We start from the raw sequence: 18845 nt of genomic DNA on the forward strand, positions 1-18845 counted from the left end.
AGTAAAAAAAAAAAAAAACACTTAAAATAATAAAATACATATTCAAATAAAAAAAAAAAAACACATTTTACTCACCCAACACCAAATTCCCGATGCCCCTGTCCCCAATCAAAAATAAACAACCATACACTCTCCAGTCCACGTAATCCAGAGTGTCACACGGTGATCCCACTTGTAGAACAGTCAGATCGGGACACGTGACTGCTCTAACCGGCCGCAGGCTAAAGACTGGCAGAAGCATCATCACTCTCGCAGTGTATAGCACTGAGCTGCCGTGAGAGAGGTCACATGAGTCCATCAGCTGACCGCAGCTCAGCACTGTACACTGAGGGACTGCTCTCAAAGTCATCAAGATCACAGTGGGACATTATGGATTATTATCTTCTCGGTGGAAAAGTGAGGAAGATAGTTTCATAATTTTAATTCCTTTTACAAGAGACCATTCAGTGGATTGGTCGATGACACGAGTCTGGTTTAATTCAGATTCAATAAAGGAGTCTCATTATTTCAACTAAAGGACTTTGTTCTGTTTTTTTTTTTTAATAATATCACTATAGGGTTAGTAATGAGGCCATCTTATAGACACCTATCCATTTTTAATCTCTGGGCTTGATGTCACCTGACAATACAAAGGTGACATCAACCCCCCCAACTATCACACCACTTGCCACTGCACCAGGGCAAGTGGAATAAGCAAGGCCAAGTGTCAGAATCGGCGCATCTTATGGATGCGCCACTTCTTGGGCAGCTAAGAGCTGACTAGTATGGGAGGGGGCCAATATCCATGGCCCCTTCCTAGACTATTAATATCAGCCTTCAGCTGTCTGCCTAGCCTTTGCTGGGGGGGGGGGGGGTCACCCTGTAAACTAGCCAGTAAATGCTAAGCAAACAGCTTTGAACGGATATTAAAAGCCTGGGAACCTTTATGGCTGTTGGCTCCTTCCCGGAATATTAACATCAGCCCTCAGCCATCCGCTTTCCTTCTGCTGGTTATGAAAATTATGCCCGAGTTCACACAATTTTTTTTTTCGACTCACTTTTTTGTAATAATTAACAGGTATCGCGGTGCACGCTGATTTCTGCCAGTTGCTGTTTGGTTACAGCCTATGTAGGTTCATTCTGTTAATGCTCCTACAAAGGCTGGTGACCGTGTGTGTTTATTTAACTGTTTACTTACCAGTTTAGTAATGAGGGTGTCTAGCTGACATCTTTTCATTACTAAAGTTAGTGACTGGTGTCAGTGACAGCTGCTGGCATCAAGCCTTAATCCCATTACCCTGATGCCACTGCGTGAGAATGACAAAGAACACGCTGAACCACAAAATTACATCACAAAACATTTTTTTCTTCAAATATCTTTATTTAGCTAAAAAAAAAAAAGCATTCGTTGCTCAACAAAAATGCATGCAAAAACGCTCGTTTTTGCCGGAGCGTTTTTGCTGACAAGAGATGCAGAAACCTTGCAGAAGAGTCTGCAAGCAAATACTCAATGTACGCACATAACCTAATATAGGAACTACCTTCTTAGGAGGAACCTAGTATCAGTCTCCCTACAGTGTTCCTCTAAGCCCCACATGTTCTTGCAAAAGCTATGCCTGTAAAGTTCCATACTTGTTTTCTACTTCTAAGTCTTAGACTAGTTGAATGTCACAGTGAATATATTTCCATACTGACACATTCAGAAAAAGCCTCAGTTCTTTAATTATTTTCAAGCCTTCGAGATGCCGAGTGAAAAAAAGGCTATAAGCTGCAGTTCCCCATACATTACACCCTAGACATTCACTGAATTCATTGACAGGTGTTAGAAAGCATTTGGGACTTAGCATTGTTTAGAAACTTACCCAATTCTCAGTGAACAAAAATAAAACTACTGAAAGGCAAAATGAAAACCACCGATTATCCATGGAACGAGGAGCGACGCGGCAAGTGCCAAAAGGCTATGGCTTCTTGACAAAGTCAGATCATCTCCAAAAACTACAGGTCTTGTTAAATGTTCCCTCAAGCAGTGGTTAGTACCTACCAAAAGTGGTGCAAGGTAGTTTCAACAGGGTCATATGATTCTAAGACGTGCTGAGGAGTGAAGGCTCTCATGTGCTCCGATCCCACAGAAGAGCTGCGGTAATGCAAATTGCTAAAATAAAAAGGCTAATGCCAACAATGACGGAAAGGTGTCAGAAAACAGACATGCGGTGCCGAAAGCAGCCACACTGCTCACGTGAGCATCAGAACTGGACCATAGAGCAACAAAAAGTGCCTGGTCAGATGAACTGCGGCAAAGAGAAGGAGTTCAAGATGACGTACTACCCTGACGAAGAGGACTGCTGTCCCTCAAAACGCGTTGGTTTCTTGTTCCTTCTGCGCACCCGTCCTTTCCCTAGTCGGTGACGTCTCCCCAAAACCCCGTCCACTCCATTCCCGCCACAAACACAGCGTTCTTCCGGCCAGGGCACCTGTGGTTACTGCCGGCTTCCAGTGCAGCGGTTCCCGCACACAAACTGCGGTCGCCTTCTGCAGCATAGCAGTCAGTCTTTCAACACGGGCACATTACTCGCCTTCCCACATCAAGGATCAAAACAGTACGTACCGCTTAAACCCTGATTTAGTACACAAGCGTACTGTTACTAAATACAGTTTTATCCACTCACTGCTAGAACTATTGATCACTGAGCTCACTATATCCCAATTAGACAATTTTACAACGAATATCTATTGTGCTTAAACTAGGGGCAACCTAGCAGGATACCATATCTGCTTCTAAATAACAGCCTATTCAAGCAGCATCAACGGACTATACTACCAACTTTCCACCAATATCGATTTCCAAGCGGTTACACTACCTTACGGTACTTCAGTAAGTACAATTGCAGACACATATTACAATTCATTGTACATAGAAGTCTCATTACTAGTCTTGTTGGTAATAAAAAAACTCTCTCTATATAGGGGGGGACATACCCCATCCCATTAAATTCTGGGACTATCACCTTTTTTAACTAAGTTACGCCGTATCCTTGGCGTAACCACAGTAAGTTTCTCTTCAATTATATATTTAGTATCCTCCCAATTACTCCCCCACTGCCATTGTCTTTACACATGTATGGAGTAGAACGGTGATATATTTTGATTTCTACAATTTGTAAATGTCACCAAACTCACTAAGTGCAGGAGAGTCCGGCGACCACATTGTGAATCCGATTGGATCTTCATGGGCACCTCAGACTCTACAGTGAACCGGTGAATATGAAGACTTTTCCCCAATTCTCCTTATTGCATGTGAAGTTGTGATATGTTTGGAGGAAACCCATTCTTTATAAGCACTAAAGATATTCTGTGTGCTGCTTATTGCCGAATGTCATTTTACCGGCTAGGAGATAGCCGGAAAGCAAATGCTTACAAGGGAGGTGCCATTAGACAAGGGTCTTGTTCTTTCAATATCTAGCTTCTAAATTCTCCAGACCTCAATCTGACTAGCATCTGTGGGAAATGCTGGGAGCAAGTCTGATCCATGGAAGTCCCATGTTACAAGTCCTGAATCATCTTGGTACTAGATACTACACAACACTAGTGATGAGCGAGTATACTCGTTGCTCGGGTTTTCCCGAGCACGCTCAGGTGGTCTCCGAGTATTTGTTAGTGTATAAGATCTGGATAGGTGTTGTGTAGTGATGAGCGAGTATACTCGTTGTTCGGGTGATCTCCAAGTATTTGTTAGTGTTCGGAGAGTTAGTTTTCATCACCGCAGCTGAATGATTTACAGCTACTAGCCAGCCTGAGTACATGTGGGGGGTGCCTGGTTGCTAGGGAATCCCCACATGTAATCAAGCTGGCTAGTAGCTGTAAATCATTCAGCTGAGGCGATGAAAACTTAATCTTCGAACACTAACAAATACTTGGAGACCACCCGAACAACGAGTATACTCGCTCATCACTACACAACACCAATCCAGATCTTATACAGTCCATAAGTCAGAACTGTTTTGACCACATGAGAGAACCTATAATATTATTAGGCGAGTGGTTTTCATGTTCTGCTGATATGAGACATCCACCCGCTATCTGTCCTACACATTCCTCCACGTTCTTCTAAAACATCCCTATCGCATAACAAAAAAGATTACCGGTATATTTTATTCAGTATCTACAGACAGCTCTGTAGACATTGCTGACGTTAGTCCTCATACACACGGCCATATTGCAGCTACAAACTGTTGAGTTGTACCGAGAGACAGTATGGCATCCATAACATTTTGTAGGGTCAAACTATATCTCTGTACGCCATTTAATTCACACTGAGTTTTCTGGTCTTTCTTCAGCCCTATTTCAAATGCACTAAAAGGAAAAAAAACTACGGTATGCTCCATGGGGTACTGTAATTGGGAGGCATGTGCATGACTGTCGTGTGTGTCTACAAAAAAAATTGAATCATTTTTTTTCATCCATGACATGGTCCATTTTTCATCCACTGATGTTCTGCATGCCTAGCTTTTCACAGTGTACTGGGTCATTATCATGGATCCATTCTCTACAAAACGCAAGTTCTGCTGGCAAAATGGAGCAAAACAAAAGCCGTACATGTGAATAGCTCCATAAAATATAATGTGACTGAGGCATCAGTGCTTTAGACAGAAAACTGGCATAAAACATTAAGTAGTTAGAACATTTTTAAGCAAAAATTTTAAGACTTTGCATTTTAAAGACAGTTTCAAGCAGCTTCACCAAAATGGCAGAAGACAAGAAAGGCTGGGGCATGGTAACGCCAACTCGTCAAATTCATTGTGGTGGCAAGTCTTAGGCCAGAAATCTTAGGCTAGGTTCACATTGCGTTAATGTGTGCACGCTAACGGACAGCGTTGCACGGCGAAAATGTCGCAATTAACGCCGTGCAACGGGTCCGTTAGCGTGCCCATTGACAGCAAGGTGAAGTTTCCCTCTAGCGCATCGCAAGCGCGTGCCTTTTTTCGGCTCGCGCTAGCGATGTGCCGTTCTTTTGTAGCGCGCCTCGGACGCTGCTTGCAGCGTCCGCGGCGCGCCCGAGGTCCGTTCCCCGCTCTCGCAGATCGGGGATCTGCGAGAGCGGGGATGTTAACGCGACCCCTAACGCGGCCCCTAAAAAAACATTGCGTTAGCGCAATCCGCTAGCGCTAGCGCTAAACGGATTGCCCTAACGCAATGTGAACCTAGCCTTACTCCGGTACTCGCCTTAAGTAACATTACTGGGAGGTGCACGACACGGATAACATGAGCCGAATTAAGCCATTTGAGTTTCTTAATGAATCTGGTTGATCTTATTCCTGCACGTCCTTCATTAAGACTTGTACAAAATGGAAGTCTTAATGAATCAAAGCCAGTATGTCTATCTGTGTGCTGTGCTTAGAAGAAAAGAATGACAGCTCAATACAAGTCCAGACACGTGTTGGAAGCCACATTATGGGCAGGTGACCATCTTGTATTGACCACATGTCAGAAGAAGTAGAGTTAGACATCTTTGGCAATACTACATCCATTTCACGGACCCTATAACGAGGTGCCATCTTACAGTGTTTTTGGCCTTGATTCCCCCATCAGAAAAGAATTACAGCAGCCAAGATTTCATGTTTGTATATATATAGTGACCTTCAACATGACAGCAGGAGCAGAGTCTGGAGAACAGGTTGTAGAAAAGATGACATTTGCAGAGGGCAGATGTCTCTCTCTTCAGGGAGTACTTGACTGCCGAATGTCCCTTTAGTACAAATGCTTTGGGTCATGACACTAATTATAGCTCTCCAAGGATATCGGGATGTCCTCCACCTTTCAACATGTTTGTTTACTAATTGAGTCCACAAAATACATTAGGACCTTATTAAAAATAAGAGGAATCTCCTTCTAAATTTTTTAGGAAATGGCTCTGTTCACACCTGCACAGCGGCAACTGTTCATGCAGAAAGTGACAACGACATGGCCGATTTCTCACACAGTGGAACGTAACGATGCCCTGCAGATGGCACGGACATATAATCACAGATTTGTACCTATATTGTGTTGTTTAGCTCATATAAATGGCCAGAAACTTTATTAATTTTGTTTTTGGTTATGGGACTGCAGTGCGCTGTAGGACATCTTGAGCGTCACCCAGATAACGCTAGGAATCAGGCACAAGGTTGTATTACAGATCTTCGTCGTTCAGACCCATAATATGGTACCCATGGCCTCATACCGTATCTGTGTGTGTCATGGAGTCCCAAAGAATTAAGGTAAAAAATGTAAAAAAAAAATTAGAGCTTTATAATGGAGGTATTATCTCCTAGAGGCACAGAGGGCGCATTCAACAATCCACGTACTGTATATAAACCAATTTAATGGGTTGGAACCTACTTCCCACTACTTAATGAATAAGTCCTCTGGGCGAGTTGTTTCACACTGGCACCATCAATGCTTAAAGGAGATGCAAAAGTTTAGAAGTTACCCCACTATAGATGGGGGATAACTAAGTGAACCCTGGGGTCCAACCGTTGGGATCCCGAGTTGCCAAGCAAAGCCTAGTGTGAATGGACTGAAGGCCAAGCATCCACACCACTCAGTTCACTGCCCCATGAATACTGGGGCTGTGATTTTTTTTTTCTGGACAAATTGAAAAATAATCAAGAAGCTGTCAACTCTACATCAGGGCCAAATGACCATCTGATATGTACAATATAGTGAGCTCTCGATTTCCCCTCAACAGCCGATGTCAGGGAAAAAAAAAAAAAAAAAGGATTGGGCAATATGAATTTCAACATGCCCGATTCTTTTGATCTCAAAGAGATGTAGGCTCTGATTCAGCAAAGCTATTACGTGAGAAAACTGGTGTAAAGAGCTTTGGGACAAAAAGCTAATTATTTTCACAATTTTCGTTTCTCCTCCATGAGATCACTCTAGATAACCATCTGCCAGCCAACGCGTATGACCAGCTTTACTAAAAGGGTCAACTACCAAAACAACAACTGATGACGAAGACCTTAAAAAAAAAATAAAAAAAATAAAATAAAAAAAAAAAAAAATATGGAGAGGTTAGACTGAGGACACTGCAGGAAAGAACACGTATAGTCTCGCAATCCAGAGCAAAGCTGTAAAATAATCAGATCAGGGTTAATTTACACATCATTCACGCACAGCATTCCCACAGTTAGTAAGTAAAAATAATGGTTAAAAACAAATATGTCAGTGCCTTCAATGGTAAATTGTAGGTAGAGCTCGCTCAAGTAAACTGGATGGAACGGCCATCATACCTCTCAACTGCACATTTATATATCATCTGTGCCAATACAGTGATAGTTGCAAGGTTTCAGCTAGTTTGGGGCCCTAAAACATTAAGGTGGTCACAAAGCTGCTCATGCGCTAATGTGCTGGGAAATGTGACCCCTACTAGGACTTTCCCACGTCTAGTTTACCAGAAAAAAACTCATCCATTCAAGCAAATGTGGACAGAAAAAGGTGGAGATTTTTTTTTAAGTTAAAAAACAGATCAATTTACCTTGTATTATAAACTACATTCAACACAACAGTATTACTAATGATGTAAAATAAAAGGCCGAGGAATCCCGCACCAGCCCCGGCCGAGGAATCCCGCACCAGCCCCGGCCGAGGAATCCCGCACCAGCCCCGGCCGAGGAATCCCGCAACAGCCCCGGCCGAGGAATCCCGCACCAGCCCCGGCCGAGGAATCCCGCATCAGTCCCGGCCGAGGAATCCCGCATCAGTCCCGGCCGAGGAATCCCGCATCAGTCCCGGCCGAGGAATCCCGCATCAGTCCCGGCCGAGGAATCCCGCATCAGCCCCGGCCGAGGAATCCCGCATCAGCCCCGGCCGAGGAATCCCGCATCAGCCCCGGCCGAGGAATCCCGCATCAGCCCCGGCCGAGGAATCCCGCATCAGCCCCGGCCGTGGAATCCCGCATCAGCCCCGGCCGAGGAATCGCACACCAGCCCCGGCAGGGGAATCGCACACCAGCCCCGGCAGGGGAATCGCACACAAGCCCCAGCAGGGGAATGGCACACAAGCCCCAGCAGGGGAATGGCACACAAGCCCCAGCAGGGGAATGGCACACAAGCCCCAGCAGGGGAATGGCACACAAGCCCCAGCAGGGGAATCGCACACAAGCCCCAGCAGGGGAATCGCACACAAGCCCCAGCAGGGGAATCGCACACAAGCCCCAGCAGGGGAATCGCACACCAGTCCAAGCAGGGGAATCCTGCCATCCCCAGCAGGGGAATCTTGCCACCCCCAGCAGGGATTTCCCGCCAGTCAAAGCAGAGGGGCACCGACAATCTATAAGGGTCCATATTCTGCGAGAGTTTTATTAGACGAGTATAACTCAAAGTTGGAATCAGATCCTAAATCTATCCGAATTCTACCAGCATCTTATGGAATTAACGTTTGTGTTGGTGCCTAATATTGTATGTAAAGTCCCTGCAACTGCCCATTATATGTAAAGGATAAAGATTTTTTTTTACTTTGATAAAATAATTAATATAGCTATTAGAATTATAATTTTTCCAATAAGTTACATTACTTGTTGTTACCTACTAGCTTGATAAAATCCTGCTCTGATAACTTCACCTAAATAAACCAGTTGGGCCTGCAGACAACCTTGGAGTCTTATGCCAAACATTGTTTTGTAGATAAGATGTACCACAGAAACCAGACATCTTGCCGTGTTTGGACTCAGATGGAACCAGGTCCTTGAAAACTAATAATTGTTTACATTTTGTTTATGCGATGTTTACATCTTAATGATTTACTATATTTTGGTGCGTAGAAGATCATCGTCAGAGTGTCCGAACTTTGAGGTAAATTCTGCACCCTTTCAAAGTAAAGCCATTTTATTACTATGGTATTGAGCATCTGTGCAAGTATTGCTTTTAGGTCTTAGGGGGCTTTCACACTGTGTTTTAGCACTCGTTCACTGGTCCAGTCGGGGGTTACGTCCAAACCTCCCTGCAAAATGGGATTTGGGTTTATGCACCAACGGGGCCATAGACTATAATGGTGCTGACAGAACGTGCGCTCTGACGTGCAGCATTTTCAGGCATCTCTTGATCACAATGGTGAAAATTAAGGGGATACTGCTGGCATTCAGTCCTTTTACAGGAGGTCCCTGCACCCGAGACTGTCCAGTGGGTGGTCAGAGAATCACTGTCCAGATTGATGAGGCTGCAGACCCGAACGATACTTGCCTTTCATTCTCACCATAGGTGAGCATATACCATCACCATAGGAAATATGAATACTTTAGGAAAAGTTATGTGCATGAACATGTTCTCAGCTTTTCACAAATCCCAAGATGACTTCTCTCTTCGGAGGTTGCAGGAAGCAATTTTATGAAATCCTGTATTCTTGTATAGCGATAGGCAAAGTCAGCAAACGACAAGGAGATGCTTTAAAGATCCATGTCTATATTTAAAGGGAACCTGTCAACGAGTTTTTACATAAAAAGTGGTATGCCCGTATAGGCGCCTGTCCCCCAATATCGCGAGCTTGCACTATGATTTGCTGATGGCTTGTACACTAGATTTCTCATGACTGGCACATTGGACGCTGCCATGTTCCCTATAAAGCCACAAAGTGCCATATTTTATGGTCTGATGAAGCCGTGTAACACAAACAATGACCAGATCCTACAAAAAACATTAATCTTATAGACTACAATCGTCAATATACCAGTTATTTAAGGGCTTGGATGAACCTGCATATTTAGTCTGGGCTAGCCAATAATCTGATGTGTCAGGCGGCCTTCTCTGATAGATACCAATAAAATAATAAAAAAAGAATTTCAATCCCTTATCCTTTTGCTTTAAGAGAAGATAAGCCGATTAGAAAACAGGCTGACAGCAGCCTACGCCCTGCTCCCCATTCGGAGGACAAGCACACCAGTACGGCATCTGTATGGGAAGCATTCGTCAGATGTGCACAACTGGCTTACAGCTTGGTTGCAATAGGGGAATACTTACTGATCACTGGGGTCCAACAGCTGGGACCCCAAGAAGCAGACTCTGCACAAGTGTGTCTAAGGCTCCTTTCACACATCAGTTTTTTGCCGTCAGTCACAATCCACTGGCTAGACCGACCCGTCGCAGATTGTGAAAAACTGATGTGACTGATTCGTTTTTTTCGACAGATCCGACTAACTGATCAGGCTAATTAGATCCTAAATAAATCGGAGCACGCTCAGTTTAAAAAAAACGGAATCTGCAGTCGGATTCCGTCATTTGACGGATCCAGCGCCCATAGGCTACCATTCGAGCAAACGACGGACGGCGACATATCCGTCGCTGTCTGATTTTTCGACGGACACAAAAAACGTCACTTTGTCTGTTGTCTCCGGCCACTGGACAAACAATTTTCGACGGATCCGGCGAACGACGGATGAAACGTTAGACCATCCGTCGCTAATACAAGTCTATGAGAAAAAAGGGATCCGGCGGCATCAGTCGCCAGATTCGTTTTTTTCCAAAATTCAACGGATTGCGACTGATAGCAAAAAACTGATGTGTGAAAGGGGCCTTAGAGCAGAGGAGCGCACGCTCGACCTCCGCTGCATTCAGCCATTGCTGTACTGGGCCTTTTCCACGCTTTCTCTTGAGCAAGTGCCCCTCCGCTGCATTCAAGGCAAAATGAGATGTTCGAGATCCAGAGAATAGTTCCCATCGGACACACCACCAGCAATTCGTATCTTATCCCCATCGTATGAATACAGGAGAATATTTATTCTGGGAAACCTCGATAAGGGCCTGTTCACAACTGTGCTGGAAGCATCTTACCCTATGTCGATTCCGCCAAAAAACGACAGACCTCCTGCTCTATTTTCTCCTGTAAAATGTCGGACATACTACAACCTGATGTACCCTACTATAGTTAAGGAAGTTTTCCCGTGGTGTACTCGTTCCGGTACTGCTGTTATTTTCACTTCTATTTCTATAACAGAACAAGGGAACAGAAGTAAAAGCAGAATTGGGAAGAGACCTAGCGGGTTATCGATTAATAGGAGGCTTGCAGCAGACACTATGGCGGCTTAGGAGACTGAAGTCTGGAGCTTTTCTACAGGATAGGGCAGCGCTGGTGTCAGGGTGCCCGGAGCTCAGAAAGGAGGGCGACTTAATTATCCACTAGACAAGGGTTTGTTTTTATGGGAAAAGAATAGGAAAGGCATTTTTCTTCTAGAAAGTGTCAAATATTTTAGCTGATCCCCATTCAAGTGTATGGGGCTAAACTACGGCTGATACACGATACATGGGCTTTCTGCAGGCAAAGTGTTGGATTAAAACGGACAAGTGTAAAAAGGAAAAAAGGACCAGAAAAAAATTCTATAAATTCTATTCAGTCCATTCATTTAGGCCTCGTATTATACCGGGGAGATTATTGTGGGGGGAATGTGGCATCATCTAACCAGCATAATAGTATAAGTATATTCTCCATTACATCCTTCTACAACAGCAACTGCTCCACTTGTAACACACCCGGACGGCTGAGAAGTAAGCACAGCATTATATTACCAGGACCCCATGGAGTAGACGGCAGGATCCCGACACTGCTCAATGGTGTGACCATGCTGCCGAGACCATCCATCAGCCAGAGGAGAACAAAATATTAATACCGCACTCTGGTTACAAGTATGGTATTAAAGTAATGAGGGTTTCCACTGCTCTTTGCATATTATATATGGGACGAGTAGGATTTAAAAATAAATCGCACATACCCACCTATCGAACACCCGCCGCTCCACCATACGGCTGGCTGGGTGCCCTGACTGTCTCCTCTCCTACTCTGGCATTTCAACCAATTAGTGGCCATACTGGGAACCAAAGGCCCACCACTGTATCCACTGATTTACCTACATACTGCCAAGGCTGGAGAGTAGGATCGATAGCCTGGCCTGGGGATGGACAGACGACCATGTCATTTAGTATTTTGAAGAGCACTCTGATCACATATACAATTGCAATCAAAATTATTTAACCCTTGTTGAAAATTAGGTCTATTAGCAAAATGTACAACCCAAATAACAAGAACAATTTAAAATAGCTCAATACAACTAATACAACAAGTGGTTTCCCCAAGTTCTGCACAATATGCCACTTTTACTGACTCCGAATAATTCAACCACTTTATGACAAGGATCTTTAGGACTTAGTAGAGAACCTCTGGCTGATTTCAGCAGGTCACAACAGCCAGAGGAGCTCGATATAACGATTAGTCATAAGCGAACGTGCTCGGATAAGGTTTATCCAAACATGCTTGAGTGCGAATAAAGAATCTTCGTCGAGATCTAATACTATGTTCGAGCCCTCACGGCTGTTCGACAGGCACAAAACATGCAGGGATTGTTTGCTTGTTATTTTTGAAGCTGAAGAAACTTATACAGATTATTTGGATTGTAATTCTTGTCCTTTTTCAAATTGCAGTGAAGGCAGCGGATTTCTTCATATCAGAATTACGGCCGAAGACCTGTATCAATTACCAATACAGAACACATATAAGCCACCTAATGTGCATGGCCAGCCTTACCATCATTAAAGCAAACCATACAGACCTTTCATTATGCAGAACATGCTTTGTAGAAACAGTATTACGGTGCAGCGCCAAGAGTCTCGAGCCTTCAGCATGCCCGGAGAAAGAAGAGACTTGCAGGCAGCTGCCCAGGTTGGAGTAATCAGGTATCCTCCTCTTCTACTCCTGTGAGTAGTTGAGCCTACATAATGTGTATGTTCAATGTTGACCGGCAACCTACCTGGAGAGGATTATACACCCAAATGTGGGGTCCTGTCGGAGGCTTGCGTCATATATTTCACCAGACGCCAATAACAACCATCAGTATTCACATCATAACTCAGACCTTTGTGCCGACTATCGACTTTAGAAGAAGACAGTTGATAGATATGATGCCTCTGAAGATTAGATTTCAAGTCTCCATATCAGGGGTAAGCAATGTACGACCACCCAGGAATGAACGAACTCCATCAGCAGTACCCTCAAATTACCAGCAAGGGGCGCCAGTGTGGCTGCAGGTTGCTGACCCCTGCTGAGCATCAAGCATCCACATTCACACATGCACACAGAGAAACCAGTTACCCAGGAGCCTCCACCCCATCTTTCCCAGCTCCGCGCTCTGCAGTTGCGATACCGGCGTGCCTTGTTTGAGAAATAATGGAATCGCTATATCAAGCACAAGAGAACACAAAGAATTTGCGTTTTAGGCAAAGTGTGCAGTAATTGTTATGGGGTCATCTGAAAATGCAGGTAGAGCTAAAGATTGGTATGTACATCGGCAGATCGGTCTGACAATGCACTTACCACCACCATAAAGATCGGGCTGTTCTTTAAAAAAAATAAATAAATAAAAATGATGCAGGATAGAAATAAATAAATAGAGACACTTTTGGCGCCATGTCTCTTCTTCATGGTGATCAATTTCCACTTAGAAACGTTAAAGGGAACCTGTCACCCCCAAAATTGAAGATGAGCTAAGCCCACCGGCATCAGGGATAAGCCCCCGATGTATCCTGAAAGATGAGAAAAAGAGGTTAGATTATACTCACCCAGGGGCGGTCCTGCTGCTGGTCCAGTCCGATGGGCGTCGCGGTCCGGTCCGGGGCCTCCCATCTTCATTAGATGACGTCCTCTTCTTGTCTTCATGCTGCGGCTCCGGTGCAGTCGTACTTTGGCTGTCCTGTTGAGGGCAGAGCAAAGTACTGCAGTGCACAGGCCTCTCTGACCTTTCCTTGAGCCTGCGCACTGCAGTACTTTGTCTGCAAAGTACGCCTGCGCCGGAGCGTGGAGACAAGAGGAAGTCATCGTAAGAAGATTGGAGGTCCCCGGACCGGACCGCAGCGGGACCGCCCCTGGGTGAGTATAATCTAACCTCTTTTTCTCATCTTTTAGGATATTTCAGGGGCTTATCTACAGCATTACAGAATGCTGTAGATAAGCCACTGATGCTGGTGGGCTTAGCTCACCTTCGATTTTGGGGGTGACAGGTTCCCTTTAATACTGGGGTGGGGGAGTCCAACACTTTGGACAATCCCTACTAGTTGTAAAGCACTCGACCATTTCTGGCTATTTCATAGTGAATAGATGGAGGGGAGGTGCACATGCTTGACCGACACTATCTTCAGATGTGGCTCTGCAGAGTCCACTTCTCGGGATCAGAGGGGGTCCCAACAGTCGCACTCCATCTATTCTGTGAACAGGTAATAACTTTAAAACTTGGTACAATCCCTTTAAACATCATGTGGTGCTCATTCAATTGAATTGGTTGTCTATGTAATGAAGTACAAGACAGGTCCCTCTAGAGCGAGACACTCTCCACGATGGCCTTAAGATGAAAATCCTGAAAAAGCCCTTCTAGGGTATAAAAATATAGGTTTTAAACTCAAATTCAGACGTCCATGAAACAGAGTCCGAGTATAGACCATAAAGTCCAGACTGGCTGCGTGTCTCCTGACCAGAACTCAACCATCCTTGGTAGATGCCCACAAAACAACTGAGCTTGCGTCAGGAGACCAGGTCCACGTTTCCTGGACTCTGGATTCAGGCTAATATCAGACAACCCCTTTCCGGATGTCAGACAGAAGGAAAATCCTGAACACAAATGTGCAATTGCGCAACCCACACCCCAACCTAAAACTCCTATATTATATACAGGTTTACCTTGCTAGTTGACGCTTTGTAGGTGGTCTTCAACTTCTGTGACAGCTGGCTTGTACTGTGACTAGCTGCAAAGATAGAAAAAAAAAAAGCATTTAGCAAATACCTTTTGTGTTATGTTACATGGCGGTGTTAATACAAATAGACATCCATCCTTATAATTCATAGACAGACTGGGAGAACGTCCTGCCCCACAATGCTGAAACCGCACTATCCTCACCTACCCCCTACATGTATTCTCAGAAGTGTGAAAGGAATATGCTTTCAGCACTTTCCACTGCGACCAATTTTTGTGTTTTAGTTTACTAGAACAGTAGTCACTGGTAGATATTGCACTGAAAACAAGAAAATGGGGTTACCAGGAACCTCCACCAATTCCGAGACTGAGGCTTGCAGCCCCATCTTGAATGAAGCACAGTTGCACACGCTCGACCTCCGTTCCATTAATTGTCAATGGGACTACCAAAAATCTTTGACTACTGTGCTCAGCTTCCTCCGACAGTCTCATAGAATATAAATGGAGAGGATGATGTGCCATTCTGCTCCATTCAAGATGGGGCTGCCAAGTCCTGATCTAGGGATTGCAGACAGACACCCAAAAATGAGCAAGGTTTTGAAATTTAGGACTAACCCTTTAATCCCAACTCATGGAAGCCCATTGATGCCATCTTTTGATATACTTACGGTATATACAATGTGACTGTTCGTTAACGGGGATATCACAAACGAAGTTGATTAGATATCCACAGAATGGTAAATAAGTATGATCACTGGGGGTTCGAGCACTGGGACCCCTAACATTCTGAACATTGGGGTTCCAAAAGTCCCATTTGAATGAGCAGAAATTTGCATGTGTGACCACCATGACATTCAGAGTCTATTGTGGTCACACATGTGCAATAATGTTCCCATAGAAGTGAATGGAGATGTGATAACATGTGCACTACTGTTCCATTCACACAGGGGACATTGAAACCTTGTGTTTAGGGTCACTGGGGATCTCGGTAATCAGAACTTCAAAGATCACACTATCCCATAGATAGGTGACGAATGTTGTCTATGAGATGACCCCAAGATACGGTGAATATGCCCACTGGTATAAGAGCAGCTGCCATGACAGGCTCGACCATAACAGCCCAGTAATAGAGAAGTAGACAGTCTGTGGCTTTCCTGTGGTTCTACGTCAATATCCTCGAGACAGTAAGCCACAGCCATCGGATACAGCGGCAGAGTCCTTCCTGCAGAACAAACTTCTCAGTTGTCAATTACTTCACTTCCCTTTTGCTCACTTAAAGGGAACAGGTCAGCTGATCCACGGAGCCCAAACCACGGTCAGCAGAAATCAGAGCTGACGCTGCGGAGTGTCAGAAAAAACAGCTCAACGACCAAAGGTATTTCAGTTTTTGCATCTCCGCTTCCTCCCTCTCCCCCCTTCTTCTCAGAGCCATAACTTTTTTATTTTTCTGTCAATATGGCCATATGAGGGCTTGTTTTTTGCGGGACGAGTTGTACTTTTGAACACCATTGATTTTTACATATTGTGTACTGAAAAAAGGGACAAAAATTCCAAGTGCGGTGAAATTGCAAAAAAGTACAATTCCAAAGGTTTTTTTGTTTTTTTTTTACCATGTTCACTAAATGCTAAAACTGACCTGCGATTATGATTCTCCAGGTCATTACGAGTTTATAGACATTAAATATGTCTAGGTTATTTTTTTAATTTAAGTGGTGAAAAATAAATCCATAACTTGGTTTAAAAAAAGTGGCGAAATTTTCCGAGACCTGTAGTGTCTCCATTTTCCGTGATCTGGGGTTGGGTGAGGACTTATTTTTTTTAGCCCATTCTTTTGATCGCCCGTTATTGTATTTTATTGCAATGTAGTGGCGACAAAAAAAAAAAAAAGTAACTCTGCCGTTATTAATTTTTTTCTCATTACACCGTTTAGCGATGGGGTTCATTTTTATTTTTTTTATTGATAGATTGGACGATTCTGAATGCGGCGATACCAAATATGTGTATGTTTCATGTTTTTTTATTGTTTTACTTTGAATGGTGCGAAAGGGGGGTGATTTTAACTTTTATATTTCTTTTAATATTTTTAAAAACATTTTTTTTTTTACTTTTTGCATGCTTTAATAGTCTCCATGGGTGACTAGAAGCTGCAGTACTTCGATCGCCTCTGCTACAAACAGGCGATGATCAGATCACCTGTGTGTAGCAGAAATGCTCACTTGCAATCTGGCAATGACAACCATAGAGGTCTGCTGCAGACCTCTGGTTGTCATGCCGACCCATCGGTGACTGGCAATCATGTGACAGGGTCACCAATGGGCAGGATTAGCCAAGTGCTTCTAGTAAGCATGATTTAAATGCCTCGGGTGGATCGCGATTCCATCTGCGGCTGTTGCAGGCACATGTCAAGTGTATAGATCAGCTGTCATGTGCCCGGAAAGGGGAGAGTCCGGCATCAGCGCACGTCGGAAAGGGGTTAAGGCTCCAGCCATCCCCATCTTGTCTCTTTTTGACTATATATATGATATTTTGATCTGTATTTATTGTGTTTTCATAGTAAAAGAAGTGGTAGAAAAACACTTAAAAACATTTCAGTTTTGATTTCTTATCTCATTACAGTGTTTACTGATTGAGTTACTGTACTTTATATTTTGAAAGATCGGACTTTTATGAAGGCTGTGATATCAAACAAACTAATTTTATTTTATATTTTCAGAAAGAGTGATTTCAATTTTTACAATTAAAAAAAAAAATTTAAATAAATGTTTTATTTTATTTTTTAGTTCCCTTAGGGAACGTTAACCTCCATTCATCTGATCACCTATACGCGTGACTTGAAGCTTGTGGGCGTCAATGCAAAATCTACAATGGGGGCCCCCAACTAATACAATCTTTAATAGTAATAGTCTGTTCATGTGGGGTAAAGGGACCTTTGGGGCTCCATAACCTGGGTGCGATCCCAACCCCCGCCCCTGCTTATACTGTGTTCTGCGATATCACAATACGGCAGTATGTAGTGTAAATCTTGGTTTTCTTTGAACCTCAGCATGTAGCGGAGCTTCAGAGGAGTACCAAGATGGCAGGCCCCCTTCTGCAATAGTGTCCCTTTGATGCCCAGCAACTGCGTCAAACAGACACGTGTGTTGGGGGTCCTCTCCTCACTCACTCACCCCTGCAATCTCATGCACATATATGATATTGTGTTAAAGCCCCACTCCGGCGGTTTTTTTATTGCAGCACTGGAGTGGTGCCACTTTTCTACGTTCCCTGCTCCTAGTCTTATACTAACCAGTTGCCATCTTCTTCTGTTATCGGCACCACTCCCTTCGGTGCTCTACAGGTTGTAGGTCCAGTGTTTATGGGAGCAATCCAGAAGTCACAACTCCATGTAAGTCTATGAAAACCAAACTGAGGATCTGATAGACTTACACTGCGAGCTTGTGACTTCCGCCAGTCAGAAGTTGCGGTCACATGATAGCAAGCGGGATGGAGCGGCGCTGAGAAGAGCTGAAGACGGAGGCGGATAATATATATCATTAGGATCAGGGAACATAGATTAGCGGCAACACTCCAGGGCTACAATTAAAAAAAAAAAAAAAAATGTTGGAGTGGTGCTTTAAGGGGTTAAACTAGGTTTTCTATTACCTACCACAGTGTGTCACGATAATACATACTCGGCTGCAATCTGGCTTTTACTGATGCGGACCGTGGTTTGAGCAACATGAATCGCCTAATAGGTTCCCTTTAAAACATGGTGGATCAGGTGTCCTGCCAGGAATATGTACTCCGCAGAAACAAAGCTCCATCTGCCCAGATTACATTCCACAGCCCGCATCGGGATTTATCCGACTTCATGGTTACTTACCTTTTGTTTTCATTTGACCTTTGCTTAATTCAGCCCCATCGATTGTCTGTCCTTCTACTGCCAGGCGATCGTTCAATGTGTCTATTTCACGTCGCACTTAAATATAACAAAACAAGCCATTAGCAATAGAAGGGATCATGCTTTTTAAGTTAAAACAAAAGAAACATTTCAATTTAATTTAGATTTTGTTTCCTAAAAGGAAACCTGAAAAAAACAACAACACAAAAAAGAGCATTTACCCGCAGGCACAATGGTAATCTGAAGGTAAATACCATTTTAAACATGTACAGTCCAATTGGAACTGCA

At 43.9% G+C, this 18845-nt stretch overlaps 1 protein-coding gene across 2 annotated transcripts in view; it reads right to left on the reverse strand.

The window, feature by feature from the left end:
• Nucleotides 1-18845, reverse strand: part of WDR37 (WD repeat domain 37) — a 160088-nt gene that overhangs the window by 68641 nt on the left and 72602 nt on the right. For both annotated transcript variants that reach the window (XM_077268541.1, XM_077268540.1), the window contains exons 5-6: nt 18540-18635; nt 14665-14729 (exon numbers count right to left, since the gene is read on the reverse strand). In XM_077268541.1, coding sequence (XP_077124656.1) covers nt 14665-14729; nt 18540-18635 — 161 coding nt within the window. The remainder of the gene's footprint in view (nt 1-14664; nt 14730-18539; nt 18636-18845) is intronic.

This window comes from Ranitomeya variabilis, chromosome 6 (assembly GCF_051348905.1).
Source record: "Ranitomeya variabilis isolate aRanVar5 chromosome 6, aRanVar5.hap1, whole genome shotgun sequence".
NCBI classification, from domain to species: Eukaryota; Metazoa; Chordata; class Amphibia; order Anura; family Dendrobatidae; genus Ranitomeya; species Ranitomeya variabilis.